General features: G+C 38.1%; 5 protein-coding genes and 1 long non-coding RNA gene across 7 annotated transcripts in view; 3 read left to right on the top strand and 3 right to left on the bottom strand.

The window, feature by feature from the left end:
* Nucleotides 1-606: 606 nt before the first annotated feature.
* Nucleotides 607-1,466, top strand: LOC119085670. The gene is made up of 3 exons (XM_037196119.1): nucleotides 607-1,043; nucleotides 1,108-1,275; nucleotides 1,347-1,466. Exons 1-3 carry the CDS (start codon nucleotides 834-836, stop codon nucleotides 1,464-1,466), a joined length of 498 nt encoding a protein of 165 aa, XP_037052014.1. The 5' UTR covers nucleotides 607-833.
* Nucleotides 1,467-6,935: 5,469 nt separating this feature from the next.
* LOC119084875 (lipase-like) lies at nucleotides 6,936-8,531 on the top strand. The gene is made up of 4 exons (XM_037195020.1): nucleotides 6,936-7,341; nucleotides 7,396-7,601; nucleotides 7,658-7,890; nucleotides 7,947-8,531. The coding sequence occupies exons 1-4, from the start codon at nucleotides 7,044-7,046 to the stop codon at nucleotides 8,314-8,316; spliced, it is 1,107 nt and encodes a 368-aa protein (XP_037050915.1). The 5' UTR covers nucleotides 6,936-7,043; the 3' UTR covers nucleotides 8,317-8,531.
* A 1,596-nt stretch (nucleotides 8,532-10,127) lies between these two features.
* Nucleotides 10,128-26,784, bottom strand: part of LOC119084846 (phenylalanine 2-monooxygenase precursor-like) — a 29,797-nt gene continuing 13,140 nt past the window's right edge. The window contains exon 4 of one of the 2 annotated variants that reach the window (XM_037194967.1): nucleotides 10,128-10,263. The gene's annotated coding sequence lies outside the window, so the exon portion shown is untranslated. Of the gene's footprint in view, nucleotides 10,264-19,379; nucleotides 19,514-26,784 lie in introns of those variants that run through there. The other variant, XM_037194978.1, reaches the window with a different exon arrangement.
* Nucleotides 10,132-23,311, bottom strand: LOC119084842 (phenylalanine 2-monooxygenase precursor-like). The gene is made up of 4 exons (XM_037194944.1): nucleotides 23,172-23,311; nucleotides 13,995-14,069; nucleotides 12,011-12,485; nucleotides 10,132-11,940 (listed from the first exon to the last, which is right to left on the bottom strand). The coding sequence occupies exons 3-4, from the start codon at nucleotides 12,472-12,474 to the stop codon at nucleotides 10,287-10,289; spliced, it is 2,118 nt and encodes a 705-aa protein (XP_037050839.1). The 5' UTR covers nucleotides 12,475-12,485; nucleotides 13,995-14,069; nucleotides 23,172-23,311; the 3' UTR covers nucleotides 10,132-10,286.
* On the bottom strand, nucleotides 19,380-23,230 carry LOC119084861 (phenylalanine 2-monooxygenase precursor-like). The gene is made up of 3 exons (XM_037194999.1): nucleotides 23,098-23,230; nucleotides 21,262-21,736; nucleotides 19,380-21,188 (listed from the first exon to the last, which is right to left on the bottom strand). Exons 2-3 carry the CDS (start codon nucleotides 21,723-21,725, stop codon nucleotides 19,535-19,537), a joined length of 2,118 nt encoding a protein of 705 aa, XP_037050894.1. The 5' UTR covers nucleotides 21,726-21,736; nucleotides 23,098-23,230; the 3' UTR covers nucleotides 19,380-19,534.
* The window catches only part of LOC119084870, a 13,774-nt gene continuing 6,450 nt past the window's right edge, over nucleotides 19,461-26,784 (top strand). Inside the window, exon 1 of the long non-coding RNA XR_005089155.1 lies at nucleotides 19,461-19,526. This is a non-coding gene — a long non-coding RNA (uncharacterized LOC119084870). The remainder of the gene's footprint in view (nucleotides 19,527-26,784) is intronic.

Below are 26,784 nucleotides of genomic sequence, written 5' to 3'. Positions count from 1 at the left end.
TCACACATATACAACACTACACATTCAATCTAGTATGCTTTATTAATAAAATTGTTGTATTGCTTGGTCAGTAATTCAACATTGACAAAGTGTTGTATTGCTTTGACTTGACCAAAATTGTTGAAAAATTGTTTTGTCCTGTTGTTCGTCCGCATTATGATTGTAAACGGTAAAACGTTTCATCACGAATCGTAAACGGTAACACGTTTCGTTCGCCCTTCGTTGAATAAAAGAAATTTTTTCAACAATTTTGGTCAAGTCAAAGCAATACAACACTTTGTCAAATCCAAACTTTGACAATTGATTTTTAGAAATTTATTTGGAGATATTCCTTGATCCCCTCAGCACTTTCCGGTGTGCCTAAAGCGCCTGCTCGAGCATTATCCCCTACTTGTTAAAAATAACTTTGAATAACCATAGTGACCATACTTTGATTATTTTATTATGAATGAATGCTTAATTAATGAATATTTGCTAATTTTTTTTTATTAATTTTTTAATTTCATTTGTTAATCAGCCACTTTAACCAAATCAAAATGGCATCAAACGGTCGAAATAATCCGCTTGATACGCTACCAACATGCAACACACCTAGACGTAGATTAAAGTCTGATCCATTTTCGTTTGAACAAATCGCCAACGGCTACGCACCGACTGAGACAAATTTTTTCGCTTTACCGGCTTTACCGAATAACTACACTTTCGAGATTCGCGGTTGGGGTTGTCTTGCGATTGTGAATGGAAAAGTTTCGAATACCCCAGGAGATCTGACAGCCACATTACATGACTTTCATGGTCATAATATTCTAGAGATAAGGAAAGTTCGACATTTCATGAGGACATTCCGTCATCCCTTTAGCTTTTTCCGTCGATCGAATGAACTGATGAATAATGTATTCAAATTCGATGTGCATGAAGGTGGAAAACGAATCGGACAAATAGTATACGGAGTCAGAGAGCCAACGGAAACATGCCTCAAAATTTTTCATGCTGATAATACAACACAGTTGGTTGTTAGATCGCTGCGTATGGGAGAATTTTCCGTAAGTTTTTACTGGTGTTTGGTCTGATTTTATCTTAACAAATATTTCGTTTAATATTTTATAGGTGTTTCGCGACGAGTCGTCACCAAGTCCACTATGCATTATAAATAGTAATCCACTTGAGTTGGATGTGCATTCTTCGGATGACTTCCGATCGAATATTGAATTCTATTCTGAAGCAAAGATTACAACAGAAGAACAAAAACTGTGTACTGGTGCAGCTTTTGCAAATGTAAGCATTTTTGTTACTCTGCATTTAATCGCCAAAACTGCGATTCTAATTTGTTAAATTTATTTTTACAGAAAATTTGCGAAGTTCAACGTTCACAATATTTTGCCCAGCAGTTACTCAAAGAAGGCGGCAATGCAAATCCGCAAAAAAAGGCTGTATGTCTTAAACTACTTTTTGATTATGATGAATAGAGTATGACCACATTCGAGAAATTTTATTAAAATCGTAAAGCAATAAACTCAGCTCAGTTGAGTTACTCTATTTTATATTCATATTTTTAACTCTGCGTTAGGCTAGAAAAAGACTCTCAATAGACATTTGATATGTCAAATTAATTGTCATTTTCTCAAAGTTAAAGTTACTTTAATTTTTGTGAAAATGACAGTTAAATGGCATTCGATATTATGCACTTGAGAATGATCAATACTCTCGAGAGAGTATTGGAATGATCTATTTTTGAATTGCTCAAACTGACAATTATGCTACATTTTCCATAGTTTTCCGATTTTGACCACAGTCTAAATAATGGAAAACAGCATGACTGTCGATTTCGGCATTTCAAAATTGCCAATGTGCTGCCAAGCTAAGAGATAGTTATTGCTTGAAACAGTCGTGTTATCAAATTTAAAACAAGAAATCTATGTCTGAGAAGTACAATTGAACTGCACTTCATGCAGTATTGAAAGAGAAGTGCAGTTCTACTCACAGTCACACCGCACCGCAAAAAGGTGCCGTTACTTAGTTGATATCATCTGAAGGAAAATATTTACAAAAAACTTATGAAGTTGAACAAAGTTCAAAAACACAATTGACGTTAAGCCATTTTTGAATTAAGAACATTTATTTGCATTTATATGATGCGTACAGTATAGTATATATTATGTGTAACGATTTTCATTATATTTTATTAAAAATCTAAATATTTTTGCTCTCAATACCGTGACTAATTGTTTTATAACGATAAAAGCTATTTCTTTAATGGATGATGCAAACGTATACACCCTCCCCGACATTAAGAATCTTTACTTACTCCATGGGTCATGAATCTTACAAGTGCTCTCCTAACAATTCGAATTAGTGTTCTCCCATGTAAATACTACGATATCGATGTGTGGCTGACGTTCCAGTTCTTGATTGATTCCAGATAACACTCTGTGAAAGATTGAAATCCAGGAAAACAGTCTGTCAAGAATTTTAACAAATTACTGCTAATTCTTCTTTTTGCTGCTGCCAATTGGCGTTCTTTGCTGGGTATTACGACGACCATCAATCCGATTCTTCCACCAAATTGACTCGACCAACCAGCATGTAACACCACGACCAATGTTACGCTTGTTACTGTTGGACTTACGTCTTGCGACTGCCGCTTTGTTACTGTTGGACTTACGTCTTGCGACTGCCGTCTCGTTGTCAATGACGCCTGCCAATTGACCTTCGTTGCTGGGCGTTACGACGACCACCAATCTGATTCGATTGACTCGACCAACCAGCGTGTAACTCCACGACCAATGTTACGCCTTGAGTAGCTCTTGCTGCTGCTGCTGCTACGGGACCACCAATGTCACGAACCTTCCACACACGTTGGGCGCCATGTCAAGAATTTTAACAAATTCTTCTTTGTTCGTCGGCCGCTGCATCGATGGTTCCACTGTTTCTACTTGTACTGGAGGGATATTCTCCCCAACACACATGTGCCACCCCTTTTAAGACCGTCAAAATTTTTGTGATATGAATTTTTGTGATATCACAAAATATTTGTGATTTCACCAAAAACTGATCGATCGATAAGTTTTTTTGTGATATCACAAAAATTGTCGATAACTTTTTGTGATGGATATTTTTGTGATGGGTATTTTTGTGATAGGAATTTTTGTGATGGATAATTTTGTGACGGGAACTTTTGTGATGGATAATTTTTGTGATAAGAATTTTGTGATGGATAATTTCGTGATGGGAATTTCTACGGCAAGAGAAATAATTTAGAAATGAAAGCTAAAAGAAAATTGAGATAACAGATGAAAGTGTAAAAATGAAAGGGAATATTATTAGAACAAAGATGCAATGGGCCCGATCGCTGGGAGTGTTAAATACCTATTCCCGAAAAACACCGTTCTCGAAAAACTCCTACAGAATATAAAAAAAACGACACAGACCAATTATGAGACGATGCGAGAGAAAAAAAATTAACACCTAAGTTACCGACACCGTTCCGGCGCCCGGCTCGCATTGCGGCCCTCCGCTTCGCTCCAGGGCAATGGGCCGGATCGCTCGACGTGTTAAATACCTATTGACGAAAAACACCTACAAAGTATAAAAAGACGACACAGACCAATTATGAGACGATGCAAGGGAAAAAAATTAACTCCTAAGTTTCGTTTTGGGAATATGTGTTTTTCGGTAATAGGTATTTGACACGCCGAGCGATCCGCGATCCGGCCCATTGCCCCGGAGCGAAGCGGAGGGCCGCAATGCGAGCCGGGCGCCGGAACGGTGTCGGTAACTTAGGTGTTAATTTTTTTCTCTCGCATCGTCTCATAATTGGTCTGTGTCGTTTTTTTATATTCTGTAGGTGTTTTTCGAGAAAGATTTTGTAGTTGGCTTTGAAAAGGGACGGTCGTGAAAATTTTCGCTCTCCAATTTTTATATAAAAGTTAATTAATTTTGAGAGAAATACCAAGGATTAAATGATGAATACGAACGGAAATCCTACTAGAAGATGAATGAATGAATTTCTGATGTTTTTTTCTGACGATTGATAAAAGACGAAAAATTTGGTTCAACAACCTTTTGATCGAACCATCAAGTTTGAACTCCTGCACGAATCAATGAATTTTGGGAACAGTGTAGCAAATGCCGATGTCAGAAATGAGCTGGAATGAATTTCGGTTGAGTCTGGGACATGCAATGAAACACTGTGACCTCACTCAATGGGCGGGCTCATGTACGACGGAAACTAACGCTTGTACGACGCAAATTGTAAGTTAATCTGGATATGTGACGTAACGCCTTGAAGGTAATTTCATTAGTAGGTAGGTCAGATTGCCTTATGTGGATGAATTTTGGCGTACAGATTGAAGTATCTTGTACGAACGTTATAAAACCTTCTGTTTTGTTTGATAGACCCGTTGATTCTTGTTTGAGCGATAGCTCGTGTAAGCGGTTCATCTCCCCGCTATGCTACATCTTAGGTTGAGGGTCCATAATATGGACCCTTTGTGGGTTAATTTTTGATTAATGTGCGCATGTGCGACTTGTCAGCTCAACCTAAGAAACAAAGTTGCTATTCAAGCTTCTCATATGTTTTTTTTTTCTTTCTGTAATATGTTCTTATTGATGAGGTCAAACACTCATCATGAATGTGAATGTCAAGGACGACAATATAAGCCATGTGTCACGACTAGAAATGTATGGAAGTTGGAAGACTGAATTTGGTTGATTGAAATTTAATGAACGACATTTGATTGGAAGTCAATTGCAGAGCGTTCAACTAAAATTAGAATCACATTGGACACTAACTTTAATGAATAGATGCAACTGACTCAGGTAAATCAGGTCCTCTGATTACAGGTAATTTCAATTAAAACTATATTGTAACGGATTTAGTAGCTAGTCCGGCCACAAGTCGAGCGACGGTGGTTGTTGTTAGTTTTAAGTTGTGCATGTCAAGTTGCGGGCCAGCGCTGTTATTTTTGGACTCACGTCCACTATATAACTTGGAGGATCAAAAGGTGGTTCTGTTGGTAACACTTTGTGCTACCAACGTTCCAACGTTCATATCCTTCTGGCCGTGTGCAAAGGCACCAGGCTTGATTGTGTCAGGTCAGGTCAGGTAGGTGTTTTTCGAGAAAGGTGTTTTTCGGCAAGAGGTATTTAACACGCCGAGCGATCCGGCCCATTGCCCCGGAGCGAAGCGGAGGGCCGCAATGCGAGCCGGGCGCCGGAACGATGTCGGTAACTTAGGTGTTAATTTTTTTTCTCTCGCATCGTCTCATAATTGGTCTGTGTCGTTTTTTTATATTCTGTAGGTGTTTTCGGGAATAGGTATTTAACACTCCCAGCGATCGGGCCCATTGCCTCTTTGTTCTAATAATATTCCCTTTCATTTTTACACTTTTATCTGTTATCTCAATTTTCTTTTAGCTTTCATTTCTAAATTATTTTTCTTGCCGTTGAAATTCCCATCACTAAATTATCCATCACAAAAATTCCCATCACAAAATTCTTATCACAAAAATTATCCATCACAAAAGTTCCCGTCACAAAATTATCCATCACAAAAATTCCTATCACAAAAAAATCCCATCACAAAAAACTTATCGTCTTTTTTTTGTGATATCACAAAATATTTGTGATATCACAAAAAACTGATCGATCGATAAGTTTTTTTGTGATATCACAAATATTTTGTGATATCACAAAAATTCATATCACAAAAATTTTGACGGTCTTAAAAGGGGTCATGTGGCAGTACATCTACTATGAGAAAAACTCGTTACTTAGGGCATGTTGCCCGTTCAGTAGTTGTGTTTATTCTCATCCTTTTTCCATACAAAACCTTGTATTTATACTGATTTCAAGGCTTATGTGACCAATTTTAATTTAAAGGAATACTTTGATGACTATTTCCTACTGTTTTGACTAGAGTGAAATCACTCTCCATAATATTTTTGACACAGTCAATCATCACAGAGAACTTTATTAGAATGGATTCGATCCAGTAGTGAATGGAAAAGGAAGTGGCTTCAATCAAATGCAACGAGTCTGATATTTGACTTCGATAGACACACAAAAATCGATGGAATTTTCTAAGATTATTGACCAATCTCAATAGACTAAGAACCGGACATGGAAGCGGTAGCGCTATGTCCTTCAAGTGGAAATTTGCTAACGATCTGAGCTGTCCTTGCGCATGACACATTCGCTCTGGGATTACCCGTTCCACAAATACAATGACATCATCGAAGACTTCAATAACTTGACGGACAATGCAATCATGGGATGGCTTAAGACAAATATTGCGGCTGTGATACTTGTTTTTCTTTGTTATTTTGTGGGATTTGGTTACTGAGATGAATTTGATGTGGCTCCTCAATTTTGAGAAGTTAGACTGTTTTTATGGATTGTTGACATTTTACCAGGGTTTACCTTTGGTCGGAATTTATCTATCATCCACATCCTACCTGACTTACTATCAAAATTTCGATAAATCTACCAAAACGTCGCGAAATTAAAATTGGTGAAACAAAAAAACAAACACCGAAATAGTCTCTGATGAGAGACCATTTTAAATTGAGAGATTTGCAGGTGCAGTGTTGCAGCGTAGTTTCAAGATGCATGACTTTTATGTATGGACAACTAGGAATATTGCGTAAACTATTCGTATGTAGGGCCCCCTTCTTATGTTGCTGAGTTGTGTGCATGACGACACCGTTTTGAAAGTATTTTGTATGAACTGTATTAGCTTCTATTCTGTGACTTGGAATGTCCATTCATCAAGTGGCTGTCAAGTGGCACAACATCCTGTTTCTTCAAAATCCTGTCTCTAACGAAATTGCTTAAACGGTTTCTAGCAAGAGTTGTTACCCCCCGCACGAGACAGTCGTTCAATGTATGTTATTTTACAACGTAAATATTTGAACATTTGGCGAAAATAATTGAAATGTTATTTATATGGTTGTTTGACGGCAGTTGATATTATTCGTTACTAGAGAGAGAGGCCAACTGATACAGTCGCCGAAAAATCAGTTGGATTCTTCAATTTAACGAAAATGATTTTACTGTACCTAATTGTTGCCATGCCGGCAATAGTCTCTTGCGTAGACTACACACCCGAACTTAGCGAATACATTTTCGACCCATTTCTTCCTATTGTGAACCAGTTAAATGTCGTCGACGGTATACCGATCACTAATGCAACAACAACACCCACAGTGAATCGTTTGCCAACCAAGGATCAAATGACATACTACGTCTATTATATTGCTGTGAACTGGTATTACGATGTGATTAACGATTTCAACTGCAAATACTGTTTGAAAATTAGGCCAGATATCGCTCATCGTACAGGTATAATAGTTAGCTTGATCAGTCTCGCACAGAATGTACAATCGATTCTTTCAGCCTTATTTAATGACACGTTTGATACATTCGCAATGGTGACATTATCACACACTCGTCAAGAAATTGTTGTCGCATTTCGAGGATCATCCAACTCCATGAATCTTTTCCTTGATTTTGGACTTCCAATGAACGTTAGAGTGAACGATGCAAGCAATATCAAAGTACACACGGGATTCTATTTAGCTACAATGTCCTTATATGCACGAGTATGTATTAGGGCAAAAAAAAATCTTAAAAGATGTTGATTCACTGGATTATTTAGGTGGTTGGAGCTATAGAATTCTATCGAAAGAATACAGGTTACAAAATCGTCATCACCGGTTTGAGTTTGGGTGGAGCCATTGCCAGAATGACTTGTTTCTTCCTCAACGATCGCAAGCAATTTCCTGGCGCCGCTTATGAACTATACACTTTCGGTGAATTTCGCGTCGGAAATATACCATTTGCGGAGTACATGAACTCACTGCTCATGACCAGCGTCAGAGTTGTTCACAGGTATAATGAATTGGTAAGAAATCGTCACGGGAAATGGTCAAATTTTCATTTTTCAGAGCCGATATTATCCCTCACTTACCACCAGTAAATGTATTGGGACTTCCGTTACTCTGGGATCATTACGTTCATTGCCAAACCGAGTACTGGATCCACGGTGAAGAAGCCCAACGATTCTGTAACCAGAACACGTACGAAGACCCCACATGCTCTATATCAATCGGTCCAGCCTATACACTGGTTGATCATTTGACGTACTTTGACGTCAGCATTGGCTCGGCTTTCGCTCAACCGCTGCAACTTGCAACGATTGGTTTCAAAATACTTCCAGTGGAACTGATAGCACCACCGTTGCCGAAGTATATTGAAAATCCGCTTGGTGCAATCTTAGAAGATATAGTTGGAATCATTCTGCCAATTTTCGGATAGTACAGTAAAGTCCAACACTATTCTAATCGAAATTAATAGTGACAAAGTGTTGTATTGCTTTGACTTGACCAAAATTGTTGAAAAAATTTCTTTTATTCAACGAAGGGCGAACGAAACGTGTTACCGTTTACGATTCGTGACGAAACGTTTTATCGTTTACAATCATAGTGCGGACGAACAACAGGACAAAACAATGCTGATTTCGGCGTATCACGCCATCATCAGTGCACCTGCACCTATGTGATGACTATGTGCATATCAGCACGACACAAACTGAAGTGAGCAATCGCTTCAATTGTACGAGCATTATATACACTTTTTCGTCATTTGATAAAACTCTTTGTTTTGTTTTTTGTGCTATATCTCTCACATACAGCTTTTGTGGATCTCCCACATCCGACAATTTGTTTTTCGGTAATTTTAGTGACAGTAAATAAATTGTTACTAAAACCGCGCAGAGTATGGCAGCCGTGGCGCCACCCACAGCTGCGATGCCAAACTTCAAAAAGCATCGATACAATTATTAATAAAATTGTTGTATTGCTTGGTCAGTAATTCAACATTGACAAAGTGTTGTATTGCTTTGACTTGACCAAAATTGTTGAATTTTTTTTTTATGATATGCACATAGTCATCGCAAGACAAATTACTTTCTGGTATCATCTTTTAATGGTATCGATTTCTTTTAATGTTTTGCACGAAGACAATGGGGCAAAACATTGAAACCGATCGTTTCACCTTAATGTTTTGCACCATTTGTCAATGTTGAATTACTGACCAAGCAATACAACAATTTTATTAATGAAATTAATAGTATTTTACATGATAAAAAGATGAAAATAAACACACGAAAATGAGACTTTTCATTTTTATCCCGATGTATGTAATATATCACTATATCGGTGAAGGAATTTGATACCTCGTATCCAGATGAAAAAAACCTGGGGTACTGTTACTCATCGTGATACGAGATATTAAATTATTATGTGTATTATGGGACATGCAGTTATGGCCGAAGTCTATTTCAGTGATTTCAAAATGATCCAGGAGAAACCAGTTGCTTATTTGAGATCGTTCACTAAATTCCAATAATAAAAACTACTTCAGACAATGACGAGATAAGCCAAATTTCTGCACCTAGAATGACTTAAGCCGCAAAATTTAAACAATTTTCGAAAATCAGCTGTCTCACAAAACTTGCGTCACGCCTGCTTACTAACGTGCGGGCATTATCTCCCGAGTTCAGTCATTTTCGCATTTGGAATGCTTCTATCTATTTCACTTTTGTTTTAACCATTTTACCAATCTGTTAAACTACATTATGGAATCGACACAATCGGTACGATTTACACAATAAGGCATTTTATTCAAAAACTTGCCATGAAGTAAAGTAAACTTTAACTCACGTTTTTCACCCTAGTCCCTAGCTCACCCTAGTCGACTCGGTTCCGTTACCTTTATTATCTGATTATCGGTTGATTCAAAAAATGAGGATACTTTCCCGCCGAACGTTTACTATCGGGCACAATCTCGCCTTACCTTATGTAGATGGTTGAGTTCTAAATTTCATGCCATGAGGTTCACAGTTGGTTTTCGAGAATTGGTACACTATTGTTTATCAGCAGAAGATTCTGTTTCGTCCAGCTCTCACTTCTCAGATACTTTTTTAGACCTTGTAAAGAATGACAAGTTAAGTCTTAATTGATTTTACGCGTTGCAATAAACTTTGTCTCGAAAAACACAACCAAACCGTGTCATCATTAAACTCTATTTCCTAGTTGCGAATATGTTTTCAGCTAGAAAAAACGGTCGACGTTTTTAGAAATAATTTTTATTTTAATTGCCAGCAATAAGCGTACATATAAAGACAAAATAGGTTAGTAAGATAACACTAAGTTTCCTAAAGGATATGAAAGGGCCAAAATAAACAAAATATTAATGATGAGCAGAGTGACTTTAAAAGTGATTTCTTAATCGATATTTTCTGCAACAGAGTCGAGAGTGTCAACCACTTTTCGCGCTTCAGCAGATAAAGCATTTTTGTCGCCATCGTTTGCGGCAACAATTAATCCACAAACGGCATTCACGGCGGACATAAATGCTCCCTCCAACCAGCCACCCAAATGACTGTAACTGCAGTTAGCCAGGAAAAATTTATTCTTCAATGCCGGTTTCAGGGCGTGATTATTGTAACAGAATAGAAGATGGCTGTTGTAATGATCGCCCGCATTATCCAATTTAAATGCACCGGCTGAATTGAATGTTGTCCAATCGTACGATAGCGGATCTTCAAGCTTACATTTACTCAATGCCTCTCCAAACCACCAGAGCTTGTAAGAATTATCCACCGGATCTCTGACGTAGCGCTGCGTACGATTGACAATTGCGTTGATCACCTGTTCCGTATCTTTGATGTTCATCGGGTATTTGCCGAAATTATGTTGGAGCTTTTTGGAATCGTCTTCCCAGGCGTAACTGATTAGGAAACTGTAATAGTCTTTGCTGGAGATTTTCATTTTTTCATTTAATATGGTACTGGGAACAACGTAGCTGGAACCCAAACCGCAATCGGCTACAATGGCTTTGACTTTCCCTTTATCCGAAAACTCTGGAGCGTACTTATCAAAGTCGACCTTTTTAACGGAGGCAAATATTTTCGAACAGCAGACCATGTGAACGTTACTGACCGCTGAAAATAGTTTCGAATTCGCTGCCTCATATTTTTGACTTAATACCAACGCTGGGCGTACAGAGCCTTCGTATGCATCTGGCGATAGACGGCGTCCATGATCGCCCAAAGGTACTTTCCTTCCACCAGTGTTGTTAAATCCGATTCTACCAATCATTGAACTTGTTTGCCGCGGTGTTGTGGCCAAAATGACGTAGTCGTACACTTCTTTTTGGGGTTCAGGGATTTCTGTTCCATCTGCGTTGATGCGGTAGAAAACAACCAGTGTACTTCCATTGGGATTTTTGTCCAGATGAGCGACGTCGCATACGCGAGCTAATTCGACTCGAACGTTGTGATTTTTTTCGAGTGATTTCTCGTAGAACTTGCTAAGAAAAGCGACATTCGCCGTAACCGGTAACATGTATTCATTCGAGTAGTCCCACAAAAGTAATCTCATCGTTTCCAATATGGACATGTTGAAAACGGATTTGAAGCCACCGGTTCCGAATCCAACCGTACCGAACAATTCCACATAATAATTGATTTTCTGGTTATCGTCTCGTAGTCCGGGCACAGTTGGTAGTTGACTAAGTCTGGCCGTTATAACTTGTGTAACAGCAGATACTAGAGTTACATTATTGTATTTATTAGCGAAGACTTTCCATTGTTCGTCGATCTTTTTGAGTTCTTCATCGGTGGTTTTTCCATCTTTCAATTGGGCGCTAATTTTAGCCGGATCTTTTCCGTTGATAGGGAAGAGACTTGTATTCTCACCTTGACTTTGTCCCACCAATCCATTTTTGATAACTTCAACAACCTTTTTCGTTGGTGATTCATCGTCTAACCATTCACCGATCGCGAACCTATCGACGTGATCTCCATGTAATAATTCTGTAGCAACGGTACCAGGATTTGGAAAAAGTTCGACCTTCGTGTCAGCTCCATACAGAATACTAGTGATATAAAAAAAACATTGGATTTTTTAGAACTTTAAATTTAGACATTCCAATATTAATTCCTCACCTAGCATAATGCCACATTAAGCCAGCAATTTCGGGGAATCGCATTGCACCAATTTCATAAACAGCATGATCAACATTTTCGGGAACGGGTCCGTCACTGCTTACAGCTGCCGACACTCGTCCAGCTTTTAGCCCAGCCGTTCTCACGGCATACGTTGGGGGGATATGTACGAAATGGTCGGGATCGGATTCGTATAACGTGACGCGAATATTTTTATCGCTGTCTTTTACGTTAGACAATTCATATAAGGCAGCGAGTGCAGCAGCTCCGCCACCAATAATGGCAACATTTATGGGCTTATTGATTGAACCCAGTGGTTTTTCGGTGACCAAGGGATATGAAATTCTAGCTGAATCCGGATGACGATAGTATTTTCCTTCTACGGCTACTTGACCAAGTGTACGAGAAATTTTATAGTGATGCGGTTTGGTGAAAACTAGATTCGGACTTATTGTGATACCCATGACGAGACAATCTGCAAAATCAATGGAAAAGAAATCATGAGAAGCATTTCCTTGTGGGCTAAAGTAAGCAAAAACGGTAAAGTCAATGGAAAGATGCTCGAGCAATAAGGCCGTCCTCGTTACCAAAGTATTTACACTCAATGTGGTTTCAATTCACTCAAGCTCCGCTCAAGCACCGTTCTCATGAAGCGATAGATTGTATATTTTTTCAGAATTATTTCAATTCTTCGTGATGGTTCAAACCAAAAAAAGAAAAAGAAAAAAAGCAAATGTTGTGGAAGAAATTTTACATTGTATAAAGTTACTTCGTGACCTTTGTGCTTTGTGGAACTAAGTGGACTAAAGCAGAGAGATTTGCAACATTAAAATAATAGAAATTTAAAAATTATGGCTTCATAAAATCACAGACCAAAAACCAAAATACTTTAAAGCCACATGTATAAGTTACTCATCCACCTGCTCATCTAACTGAATTTGAAATTGATTAAAGGAGGGGTGAGCAAAGAAACTTTAGGTAGAAATAAATTTTAACGGTAAAAACAATTCATTTTCTCTACGACTTTACTGTAACTGTATTTCTAATGCGAACAAAAAAAAGGTGAAATTTGTGAAAAAAAGGAACCGATTTTGTCGTCCCGAATACTGTAATTTTCCTGCATAAGTTGACCACCTCGTGGGACCGGTCCTTTTCCTTCCAAAAATTCACCCTTTTTTTGTTCGCATTAGAAATTGTAATACTTTGCAAAAAGCCAGAAAATTCACATTTTATTGCATGTCCGTTCTTTTGTGAGTAAAAACCATTGTAAGAGCGAAATTGCCTTAAAAACATGTTGCACATCTGAGTCATATTTCAAGGTCAAATGTCGACTACAGGGCAATACTTGTTAAAATTTGCAGTTACAATGAGAACTGAAAAATTCCCAATTTTGAACTATAAAAAAAAGATTTACGGTTTTTTTCGTCGTTTTTGAAATGCTGTAAGCGTAATTCTCTCAAAAATGTAGCTGTCCAACGGCGGATTTAAACTTTCAATTTATATTCAGCTGAAATAAAATGCGGTGCTTCGGTTACGTTTGGGGCCAAATTTTGGTGGTGATTTAGCACTGTTGCAAGAAAAGTTTTGAACGCATCTGTTAGTGGACGGTTGTTTTTAGGCTTTTGCTTGTCGTCACACTTCTTTCGGGCTAAACTCGCGAAATTTCCTAAAATTTACAGTCTACAACAGATCCGTAAAAGACCATTACAATATTGATCAGTCAATGAAACCTACTAAGAATAGTATAGTATAGAAAACGTATAGTAACTAGCAACAGGAAATTTGCTTTTACGGTATCTGTTAAATGGATCCATGTAGAATCTAATTTTGCAAGCTTTTAACAATAAATATCGATCTGACCTTCATAACTAGAATATTTTTCTCTTTTATATTGCTTTTAGACCAGTACAGCAACACTTAGGCCTTAATCACAAAGTATATAAACATCGTTTTTAGATATAGCGTAAAAATTGAAATAACTTACACAAAACGATTCTTTTCCAAAATGCGAAACAAAAATCTTAACTGCTGAAATTTCTTAAACAACAATTGATCTAAACTTTTGATTGCAAAAATCACGATTAACGGACTGAACTGTAAATCAAACGCTACGTAAAATACTATTCTTCAAAATGTTATCAATTTATAATTAAAAGCAAATGCACATCTGTACTTAATGGTGCGTGGATCGCAAGTGAATTTCACATCTAAAAAAGTGTACAATGAAAGGCGATTAAAAAAAATCCCACTACTCCAAGAGCCTGAATACAAACCTACACACACACACACACCAGGGTCAAAGTTTCAACATCTCGCTAAAATGTAAGAGTGTTATGTATGCTTTTGAAAAGTTGGTTTCCCACCACTAAGATTTCTGTGATTGTTAACCCTTTAGGAACTTGCAAGCGTATCGCAACAAAATCTTTTTTGTGTTTGATACAAAATCAATGAGTTCATTACCATGAGAATAAACTTATTATTTATTTATTCAAACCTTGAGAATACATTTCACCATCGCTTATTATTGTCGTTGTTGTCGATGGAAGGCGACCATTATATTATTGGTCATGTACCATTTCTGCAATCATTTTTTCGCCTAGGTTTTGGATTCAGCTTACTTTTTGTGCTTTCTAGTGCCAGGTAGAACTTCCACACTAAGCTGTGTGTTGATCTTGGTCAAGGGTATTTTCAAAGAATAAATTCTTCTCTACAGTCTGTAAACCAAAGGCTTTTGCTGAATCAGTAACAGCTGAACATCTCTAGCTGGTCGACAAACAATTCAAAGGCAAGCTAGATACAGTGCATACACGTTAGACGTTAGAACGTTTAGAATGTTTTTTGATTGTATTATTATACCAGTAGAGTGTGTAGAGTAGAGTGTGAAGTTCAGCTGTTAGTGATTCCGCAACGGGCACTTTAAAAAATAAATAAGTTTTCTTTTTTTTCATCGGTTCAGCCTATACGGTGGTTGATCATTTGACATATTTTGACGTAAGCATCGGTTCGGCTTTCGGTCAACCGCTGCAACTTGAAACGATTCCATTCGAACTGATACTACCACCATTGCCGAAGTTTGTTGAAAATCCGGTTGGTGAAATCCAGAGGCACCGACTCTTGATTTATTCATTGCTCCCCATGAGCCCCATGAGCACAAAATGATAAAATATGTAGGAAAACCCTAGGAATTTAAAGAATTTCTGCATTGTCACTGGTGCAATCTTAGAAGATATAGTTGGCATCATTGTGCCAATTTTCGGTTAGTAAAGTAAAGTCCAAAGCGATTCTTATCAAAAATAATAGTATTTTACATGCTACATGCGTCGAAAACCGTATCTTTCATGTTTCAAGCACTGCTTTCAACGCCCTCAGCATTTAATATAATATATTATATAACTCGGGATAAAAGTGAAAAGTCTCGTTTTCGTGTATTTACTGACCTGAGATGAGTAATGGAGTCTGAGGTACTTTTTCTCATCGTGATACGAAGTATTAAATCATTTCACGTGTATAGTACTAGTACAGCTTTTTACTTTACGACCAAGGGAACGACCTAGGGAAAAGGTACTATCTATTTCACATTTTAACTATTTTGTGAGCTTGGACCCCAATCTACTTTCGTTTTCCTGTTTTGTAATATGAAATATTTACAACAACAACTTGAATAGCTAGTCCTGCGTGAGCCAATGAACGGATCCGCTCAACGCCCTTTGACCGTTCTATTTTCCTTGATTTGATAATACTTTTATAAAGTACAATCGCTAAACCGAACTGGTGTGCATACGTTATTTTGCACCAGCTGGTCACATACAATTCCAAATGGGACCAGCTGGTGCAAAATAACGTATGCACACCAGTTCGGTTTAGCGACTGTATGTTAAAGAAGAGGGAGCCGACCGAAAAATCCTATACATAAATACGATTGAATGTATTTTCAAACATAGCCTTATATTTACTTACCTCGGCTTCGCCACAATCGGTAACATTTACATAATTTGCCCCATTGCCAATTAATTTGAATAAAATGTCAAAAGCTTGAGGTAAACTTTTGTTGCTGTGAAGTAAAGTAACTTTTTAAATTACATATTGTCTTAGGGCATCTACATCAGTGAGTTTTTCATTTTTACAATGTTTAAAGATAAAACACCTCCTTCAAATCTTTCGATGGTGGAATTGTGCCCAAAATTGATGCCACGTTTCCTCTTTGAACTTTACCTCACGTTTTTGAGCAAAAATATAAATAGGAAACAAATTCAGCTCACCTCAGTCGGTTCTGTTACTTTTATTGCTCCATTATTCAAAACAATCAAGACACTTTTCGCTCCGAATGTTTGTTTCACAATATTTATAATGATGGACCAGACCCAACTTGTTATTATTTAAAAAAAACAAGGCATCAGAACAGTCGGAGCGTTTGCTGCGACTTAGCCCCGTACAACCCGTAATCCTATTTCGTCCGCAACCATAATACGTCCGTAGCCGTAATAAGCCCGGAACCCTAATACGTCTACAACCCTCTAATGCGTCTGTTACCAAAATGCAAGTCAAGTTGGGCATTGTCAAATTTACTGAAACTGTTCATTTTTTAAATTGCGCATAGCGCAATTACGAAAGCCCGTACGAAGTACCTTTCAAATAAAACCAACAATTTACGACATTATTTTAGAAACCCAAAATGTTTTTCCAACTTTCCATTGGGTATTCAATTACCTCTCAAATGAAACAAAAACTAGCCAAATCGGTTGAGATTTACTCGATTTATGTGCAAAAAGCACTTAGGGCCGAGTAGCGGCCTTAGTCCAAGGGCCCTAATTTGAAACTTTTTTTGCCATCATTCTATTCGGCATTCAATTATCTCTCAAATGAAACAAAAACTAGCAAAATCGGATGAGATTTACTCGATTTATGTGCAAAAAACACTTAGGGCCGAGTAGCGGCCTTAGTCCAAGGGCCCAAATTTGAAACTTTTTTCGCCACGTTGTTTTCGGTATTCAATTACCTTCCATAAAAAACTAAATCTAGCAAAATCGGATGAGATTTACTCGATTTATGTGCAAAAAACACTTAGGGCCGAGTAACGACCTTTGAGCCCTCCCAAGAAGCCCGTGTTGCATCTTACCCAAAAACAATGTTCAGCAACTTTGTTCTACTCGTCAATACCTTTCATTTGATATATCACAAGCAGCTATTGCGTGCGTATTTCGGTAGATATCGTCGAAAGACTGAAAAACACCTATAGGGCCCTAGCTCTGGAAGGGCCGACCCTACCATGTCCATTTTCGAACTTGACCTTACTTTTGTCGTTACCAATTGGAGAAAAAAAGAATTTTGAAAAAAGGTTGTGATTTGCTCAAGCTAGAGGGGTCACAGACGGACGGATGGACGGACGGACGGACGGACGGACATTTTTTTTATTGCGGATTCGTCATCTATGAACACAACCAAATGCTTTGCCCTTACTGTCTGCTTCCAATTCGACGTGTTACAAACGGCATATTAATCTTATAAGCCCCCAGTACTTCGTACGGGGCTAAAAATGTCCGTTCGTCCGTCCGTCCGTCCGTCCGTGACCCTCTAGCTTGAGTAAATCACAACCTTTTTTCAAAATTCTTTTTTACCCCGATTGGTATCGACAAAAGTAAGGTCAAGTTCGAAAATGGGCATGGTAGGGTCGGCCCTTCCAGAGCTAGGGCCCTATAGGTGTTTTTCAGTCTTTCGACGATATCTACCGAAATACGCACGCAATAGCTGCTTGTGATATATCAAATGAAAGGTATTAACGAGTAGAACAAAGTTGCTGAACATTGTTTTTGGGTAAGATGCAACACGGGCTTGTTGGGAGGGCTCAAAGGTCGTTACTCGGCCCTAAGTGTTTTTTGCACATAAATCGAGTAAATCTCATCCGATTTTGCTAGATTTAGTTTTTTATGGAAGGTAATTGAATACCGAAAACAACGTGGCGAAAAAAGTTTCAAATTTGGGCCCTTGGACTAAGGCCGCTACTCGGCCCTAAGTGTTTTTTGCACATAAATCGAGTAAATCTCATCCGATTTTGCTAGTTTTTGTTTCATTTGAGAGATAATTGAATGCCGAATAGAATGATGGCGAAAAAAGTTTCAAATTAGGGCCCTTGGACTAAGGCCGCTACTCGGCCCTAAGTGCTTTTTGCACATAAATCGAGTAAATCTCAACCGATTTTGCTAGACTTAGTTTTTTATGGAAGGTAATTGAATACCAAAAAGAACGTGGCAAAAAAAGTTTCAAATTTGGGCCCTTGGACTAAGGCCGCCACTCGGCCCTAAGTGTTTTTTGCACACAAATCGAGTAAATCTCATCCGATTTTGCTAGATTTAGTTTTTAATGGAAGGTAATTGAATACCGAAAAGAACGCGGCGAAAAAAGTTTCAAATTTGGGCCCTTGGTCTAAGGCCGCTACTCGGCCCTAAGTGTTTTTTGCACATAAATCGAGTAAATCTCATCCGATTTTGCTAGTTTTTGTTTCATTTGAGAGATAATTGAATACATAATAGAAAGTTGGCAAAAAATGTTGGGTTTCTAAAATAATATCGTAAATTGTTGGTTTTATTTGAGAGGTACTTCGTACGGGCTTTCGTAATTGTGCTATGCGCAATTTTAAAAATGAACACTTTCAATAAATTTGACCATGCCCAACTTGACTTGCATTTTGGTAACAGACGCATTAGAGGGTCGTATTAGGGTTCCGGGCGTATTACGACTACGGACGTATTATGGTTACGGACGAAATAGGATTACGGGTCGTACGGGGCTAAGTCGCAGCAAACGCTCCGACTGTTCTGATGCCTTGTTTTTTCGAAAATGGACCGATTCAGAAAAATCTAATTCTTGCCCTCATTTTTGAACCTTACAACAGCGACAACTGCTCGTATTACAGCTCGTATTTTGATATATTGATAAATTTTGACCTTGCAATGACGCTGGGCTGAACTTATTCATTCTGATGATGACCATCCATTTTGTAAAAAGTAAATTCTCATTAAAAACAACGGTCTATTATATTGCATTACCGAGCCCATCACTGGCTCGGTAATGCAATATTATACACGAGTACTCAATTAAAGCTCATAATGTGGCAATGCTGTTGCTGTTAGCTATGCTAATAATTTCTAATGTTCGCCGAAGTGTTGCTAAAAACGTTGTCTATCGGATACAATCTCGCCTTACCTTATGTAGATGGTTGAGTTCTAAATTTCCTGCCATGAAGTTCCCATTAGTTTGTTTTCGCTAATTGATGCTCTGTTGTTTATCAACAGAATATTCTGTTTCGTTGGATGGTCCAGCTCTTGCTTCTCAGATTAATTGAAATTAATTAAGCCAGAAAAAACGGTCGACGTTTTTAGAAATAATTTTTATTTTAATTGCCAGCAATAAGCGTACATATAAAGACAAAATAGGTTAGTAAGATAACACTAAGTTTCCTAAAGGATATGAAAGGGCCAAAATAAACAAAATATTAATGATGAGCAGAGTGACTTTAAAAGTGATTTCTTAATCGATATTTTCTGCAACAGAGTCGAGAGTGTCAACCACTTTTCGCGCTTCAGCAGATAAAGCGTTTTTGTCGCCATCGTTGGCGGCAACAATTAATCCACAAACGGCATTCACGGCGGACATAAATGCCCCCTCTATCCAGCCACCCAAATGACTGTAACTGCAGTTAGCCAGGAAAAATTTATTCTTCAATGCCGGTTTCAGGGCATGGTTATTGTAGCAGAACAGAAGATGACTGTTGTAATGATCGCCCGCATTATCCAATTTAAATGCACCGGCTGAATTGAATGTTGTCCAATCGTACGATAGCGGATCTTCAAGCTTACATTTACTCAATGCTTCACCAAACCACCAGGGCTTGTAAAAATTATCCACCGGATCTCTAACGTAGCGCATCGTACGGTCAACAATTGCGTTGACGACCTGTTCCGTGTCTTCGATGTTCATTGGGTATTTGCCGAAATTATGTTGGAGCTTTTTGGAATCGTCTTCCCAAGCGTAACTGATTAGGAAACTGTAGTAGTCTTTGCTGGAGATTTTCATTTTTTCATTTAATATGGTACTGGGAACAACGTAGCTGGAACCCAAACCGCAATCGGCTACAATGGCTTTGACTTTCCCTTCGTTCAAAAACTCTGGAGCGTACTTATCAAAGTCGACCTTTTTAACGGAGGCAAATATTTTCGAACAGCAGACCATATGAACGTTACTGACCGCTGAAAATAGTTTAGAATTCGCTGCCTCATATTTTTGACTTAATACCAACGCTGGGCGTACAGTGCCTTCGTATGCAGTTGGCAATAGACGGCGTCCATGATCGCCCAAAGGTACTTTCCTTCCACCAGTGTTGTTAAATCCGATTCTACCAATCATTGAACTTGTTTGCCGCGGTGTTGTGGCCAAAATGACGTAGTCGTATTCTTCTTTTTGGGGTTCAGGGAATTCTTTTCCATCTGTGCCGATACGGTAGAAAACAACCAGGGTACTGCCTTTGGGATTTTTGTCCAGATGAGCAACATCGCATACGCGAGCTAATTCGACTCGAACGTTGGGATTTTTTTCGAGCGATTTCTCGTAGAACTTGCTGAGGAAAGCGACATTTGCCTCAACCGGTAACATGTATTCATTCGAATATTCCCACAAAAGTAATCTCATCGTTTCCAATATGGACATGTTGAAAACGGATTTGAAACCACCGGTTCCGAATCCAACCGTACCGAACAATTCCACATAATAATTGATTTTTTGGACATTATCTCGTAGTCCGGGTACATCTGGTAGTTGACTTAGTCTCTCCGTTATGACTTGCTTAACGGCAGATACTAGAGTTACATTATCGTATTTATTCGCGAAGACTTTCCATTGTTCGTCGATCTTTTTGAGTTCTTCATCGGTGGTTTTTCCATCTTTCAATTGGGCGCTAATTTTAGCCGGATCTTTTCCGTTGATGGGGAAGAGACTTATATTTTCACCACTCTCATTTCCAACCAATCCATTTTTGATAACCTCAACAACCTTCTTCGTTGGTGAGTCATCATTTAACCATACACCATTTGCAAACCTATCGACATGATCTCCGTGTAACAATTCAGTGGCAACGGTACCAGGATTTGGGAAAAGCTCGACCTTCGTGTCAGCTCCGTACAAAATACTAGCATTAAGTAGAAAAAATTGAATTTAAAATTTGATTTTGGATTCTTGACGTTTGAAACTTATGGTCTCACCTAGCATAGTGCCACATCAAGCCAGCAATTTCGGGGAATCGCATTGCACCAATTTCATAAACAGCATGATCAACATTTTCGGGAACGGGACCGTCACTGCTTACAGCTGCCGACACTCGTCCAGCTTTTAGCCCAGCCGTTCTCACAGAAATGAATGGAGAAACATGTACAAAATGTTCGGGATCGGACTCGTACAATGTGATGGTAATATTTTGTTTGCTGTCTTTCACGTTAGACAGTTCATATAAGGCAGCGAGTGCAGCAGCTCCGCCACCAATGATGGCAACCTTTATGGGCTTATTGATTGTACCCAGCGGCTTCTCGGCGACCAACGGATATGAAATTCTTGCTGAATCTGGATGACGATAGTATTTTCCTTTTACGGCTACATCGGCAAGGGTCGGAGTGCCCTTAAAGTGAATCGGTTTTGCAAAAACTAGATTCGGAGTTATTGTGATACCCATGACGAGAAAATCTGTAAAATAAATCGAAAGAACATTTTGAGAAGCATTCGTGTATATGCTAAACAGTAAAATCATTAGAAAGGTGCTCAAGTAGTATAGCTTGTTACGAAACTATTTAAACAAAGATTAATTCTAATCCGAGGCCCTAGTTTCAGGTGACCAGTTTGTTTTTAGATGTTCGATAGTAATGTAATACTGACCAGCGCAGTTGCAACAACATTAATAGTTCAATAACGAAACAAATCCGTTTTAACATATCTTGGGGTACCGTAACTTCTTTAATTAATTTACTTTGTTTGATTCGCGTAATAACGTCGAATCTTCTGAAACATAATTCTCAGTGAAAATGAAAGTCTCCAACGTTCGAAAATCTGTACGATTTTAGATGTTCATCTTTTACTAGGGATTTATATTTGCAAAGTATAAAATTTCGCTCTATATTTTAAACTCTTCACATAAATGATACTCAACGGTGGTTTTATTCAGTCAAGGTCTGCTCAAAGCACAAGTGTGTTCATGAAGTGGTGGATCTGTTTGCTTTTTTCGAAATTATTTTACACTCAATCGTGCTCGTTGAAGCCAAAAAAAGGACAAAAAACGATTGTTGCGCATCGTATTTCACAATGGACAACGTTACTTTGTGACCTTTGTAAAAGTGGACTGGCTACTGGCTCCTGTGAAGGAAGTGAAAAAAAGGCGCCGAAAAACTTTAAAAATTCTAAATTGATTCAAGGCATGGTGAACAAAGAAACTTTAGGTCGAAATAAATTTTAACGGTAAAAAGAATTTCTTTTGGTCTACAACTTCACTGCAACTATATTTCTAACCCAAACAATAAGAAGGTGAAATTAGTGGAAAAAGGAAACGATTTTAAAGTCCCAAATAATTCGTTTATTTACCACGAAATCTTAGAAATTGCCTTAAACATGTTGTTTATTTGAGTATCATTTCAAGGTCAAAGGTCGACCATAGGGCACTTGATAAAATGTACGGATACAATCAACCATTCTTGGAAATGTTATCCAATCTTGGCGATAATGACAAAATCGAAGATAAAAGAAAGATACGGTTGATTTACGCCGTGATTCTCTCAAAAATGTAGCTGTCCAAAGGCGGAATTTATAGCAACTTATAGCAAGGAATATTAGTAATGTGCTTTTTCGGTGAAAGAAACACGAAATGAGCTGAATGGATCCATCTAGAATCGCAAAATTAGATTCATTAAATGCATTTAACAATAATTATCGATCTGACCTTCATAACTAGAATCTTTTTCTCTTTTATATTGCTTTTAGACCAGTACATCAACAATTAGGCCTTAATCTCAAAGTATATAAACATCGCTTTTAGCGACAAAATTGAAATAACTTACACAAAACGACTATTTTCCAAAATGCGAAACAAAAATCTAAACTGCTGCAATTTTTTTAAACAATTGATCTAAACTTTTGATTGCAAAAATCACGATTAATGGACTGAACTGTAAATCAAACACTACGTAAAATACTATTCTTCAAAATGTTATCAATTTATAATTAAAAGCAAATGCACGTCTGTACTTAATGGTGCGTGGATCGCAAGTGAATTTCACATCTAAAAAAGTGTGCAATGCTAGGCGATTTAAAAAAAAAAAAACTTACCCCACTACTTCAAGAGCCTCAATGCAAACCCACACACACAACGGGGTCAAAGTTTCAACATTTCGCTAAAGTAACTCTATGAGTGTGTGCTTTGTAAAATATCCTACGATTTGTGTGATTGTTAACCCTTTAGCAACTTGATAAAAAATCATTGAATTCATTACCTTGATAATACAATTCGATATTCTTCGCTACTTTGTCAAGAGTGTTAACAACTATTCGCGCTTCAGCAGATAAAGCATTTTTGTTTTTGTCTAAGACATTCGAATGTTCCGTTTTTTTCTCGCTACCCGTGTAATGTCTCTTATATTCTTGTGTTTTTGTCCTTTTGTTATGGTATAATAGTAATGTGAATATATGTAACAATTTGGTGATAAAAAAACTCATTTTTCGACTAGAGCAGCTACACTAGAAGTAATAAAGTACATAGCCACATCTATTGTAATCTAGTTTACTACCTGTCCCTTGCGAAAGATGATTTTTACGTATGAAAATAAGAATAATCCACATCTAAAGGATACTTTGGTAATGTAAACCACCAGTTCTAGAACTAGGAATAGGAAGTGGAGCTAGTATTGCAAATCTTTCTTCGCGAATATGTTTCTTGAGGTGACACAAAGTGTTCCCATCCATCTTCAGTATGATAGCTTTCTACTCCATCTAGTTCTAGAACTAGGAATAGAAAGTGGAGCTAATATCGAAAATCTTATCTTTCTTAGCTAAAATGTTTCTTGATGTATCATAAAGCGTTCCCAACCATTTTTGCAATGATAGCTTCCTGCTTCCTCAAATTCTGGAAGTAGGAATAGGAAGTGGAGCTAGTAACGAAAATCCATCTTCACGAAAATGTTTCTTGAAGTCAAGAAAATCATTTCTAACTATTTTCGGGATGATAGCTTCCTCCTTCCCCAAGTTCTGGAACTGGGAGTAAGAAGTTATGCTGCCTGTTCATTATTACTCCAAGAACTTAAGGGACCTAGCGTTATTAACATTAGAACGAGTGATAAATGTTTTCTTTTGACTTCACAAATGAGTTTGTCAGGGAAGGTTGTATCAGTTTGTCTCGTATTCTTGCTCCTAAAATCTAGACGGGGACCTCAGCATCCCTCTCTGAAGTAGAGGAATACTATAAGGCCTCGTAAACTACGAGATCATCGAGATCAAAATAAAGATGAAATTTTGAGAAAAAAGTCCTAATTTCAAGGTTCCCTCTCATCGGGAATACGTCTCTGTTGATCGAAAAAAAGAATTACGCTTCTGCTGAATTTCATTTCCAACACATTGAGCTACATATGTAGCCCCGAAACCTTGCATCGCCCACACTATGGCGAGGATGTTACCAACATCTTTAGATTCGTATAACGTAAGTCACAAGTCGTGATTCAACAGCAATGAAATATTCGAATGTTTTATGGCCAAAAGAAAATACATTCTTCGACCATAATACGTGTTATAAATAATACTTGAATAAAAGAGCTTAATTTGGGACTTGTTCCGCACATTTTCTTTGTTTTATAATAGCCAAATTCTAAGATCATATTTCATTCAATTGGCCTTCTTGCCCTTATTCTATTTTAATACATTTTTAGAGTGAATCACATCGTAGAGTGTCTAGATGTAACTATTCTCAACATACAAGTCTATTGGGTTTGTTCACTATCCAGCCACTTCGTGTCACATTGACTTCTTGTACCTCAATGTCAGTCTTACTTCTTTGTTTGAGTTCTAATGATAATGATGGTTAGCTGTCTTCCAATGCTAATTGTTCTTTAGCTTCTGATAATGACGGTTCGTTACCTTCACTATACTTTGTCATCGGTTTCTTGATTTGTCCGTTGTCTTCCATCAATTTTTTGATATTCTCAGCAGACGACTCTATATAACAATTGAATTGGCTGATCAATTTCCACAATTTTACCATTTCTTATAAGCCTAATTTTTACGCTTCGAATTATTTTGTCTTTACCGGGAAAGGTTTGAATTTTGAATGACTCGTGTAATAGGCCAATGTACTCGTTTTTGTTTTCTTTGTACTCACTTAATCCGATGCTTCAAAAATTCAACCATTCCTTTGGACTGCCACTGAACTCGACTAATTTGAGTTTTGCTAACTTATATTTTTACTGAGAAGTATGTCAGACGAGTGTCAAACCTTACCGAAGTAAGATAATTCTTTAGATTAACGAGATTCCCTACCCGAAGGCTTTACATCTCGTCCTCTCTAAGAGGAATAGATTGAGATACGCTCAATCAGCGCGTCAGATGACTACCTTTTTGTACTGCTCTTTCATGCACAGCACACCAAAGGTGAGGCCAAGACCTATCGTGATCCTTACTACAATTCCCCCGGGAGTAGTACCCCAAAAGTGCAACCCACAACCACCACGTTTCAGCCAAGGATAGGCTCCTCAACCGTCGCTGGGCCCGATACCGATAGTTTCTCTGGTTCTCGGGGGGCTTCCAGCTCCCGTGGTACCGATACAAACCCTCGGGTAGGGTACGTGGTTGGAATGACCACTTCGTATGGAATCATGAACTCCCAGCTCCGATCGACTTGCATCAAATTCCGCGGGGTTGCAACGCCCCGAGGGAACTTCGTGGAATGGGCCGGGACTGCTCGGTTTAGAAGTATGTCAACTGGATCAACTAGATGTTGACTGATAAGTACGCAAACTGTATGATTGCCTATCGTATTATTCGGGTAACATCGTTGGAATATCTGCCGGATTCAAATCGTTCCACTTTTCCCGATATTCCTGAATTGCATTATACTCTTCGTCCATTCTTCTTGCGACACTTTATGTTCCCGTAAGCCCTGAAGAATTTCTTCATCGATTTTGTTCAGTTGCTCAAAACGATATTCCAGCCTTTTCCACAAAATTTTAATTGTCGCTTTATTTTCGTCTTTGTCCATTTCCTCTTTCATTTCGGTATGTACTCGTAAATGAACGGTGAATCGAAGCTCGCTGATTTCTCAATTGTGTCATTTCTCTTTTTCACCTTCCTGAATCTCTTTGCTTCTTTTAATATTTCGGCGTCAATTGTTGCCGACCGTTTCGCTATTGGCCTTTCTGCGTATGCTGATTCTTGTTTGCACAATGATGCGTCCCTTGTACTTCCTGATGCTGATGATTTGTTCAAATTTTGTGACACTGAATTTGATGTATGAAGCTTTGGTGTAGAAATAGTCTTATCAGTTACAAAACAATTGTTGAATTACATTTCTTGACTTGAATGTTCTTCGAAACGAAATGAGATATTCTTTCCTTGGGCATAGCAACTAAAGATTTTACAACCAACCAATGATCGAAATTGTTTGTTACGGCCAACGATTGAAAAATGTCCCGTCTTAAAACAACCAACGATCGAAATTACTTGTAACGTCCAACGATCGAAAATACCACTCCACGGAACAACCG

Source organism: Bradysia coprophila, chromosome X, assembly GCF_014529535.1.
Source record: "Bradysia coprophila strain Holo2 chromosome X, BU_Bcop_v1, whole genome shotgun sequence".
NCBI classification, from domain to species: domain Eukaryota; kingdom Metazoa; phylum Arthropoda; class Insecta; order Diptera; family Sciaridae; genus Bradysia; species Bradysia coprophila.
Note: the sequence above shows the minus strand (reverse complement) of the source record. Positions and strands in the feature narration are given on the sequence as shown.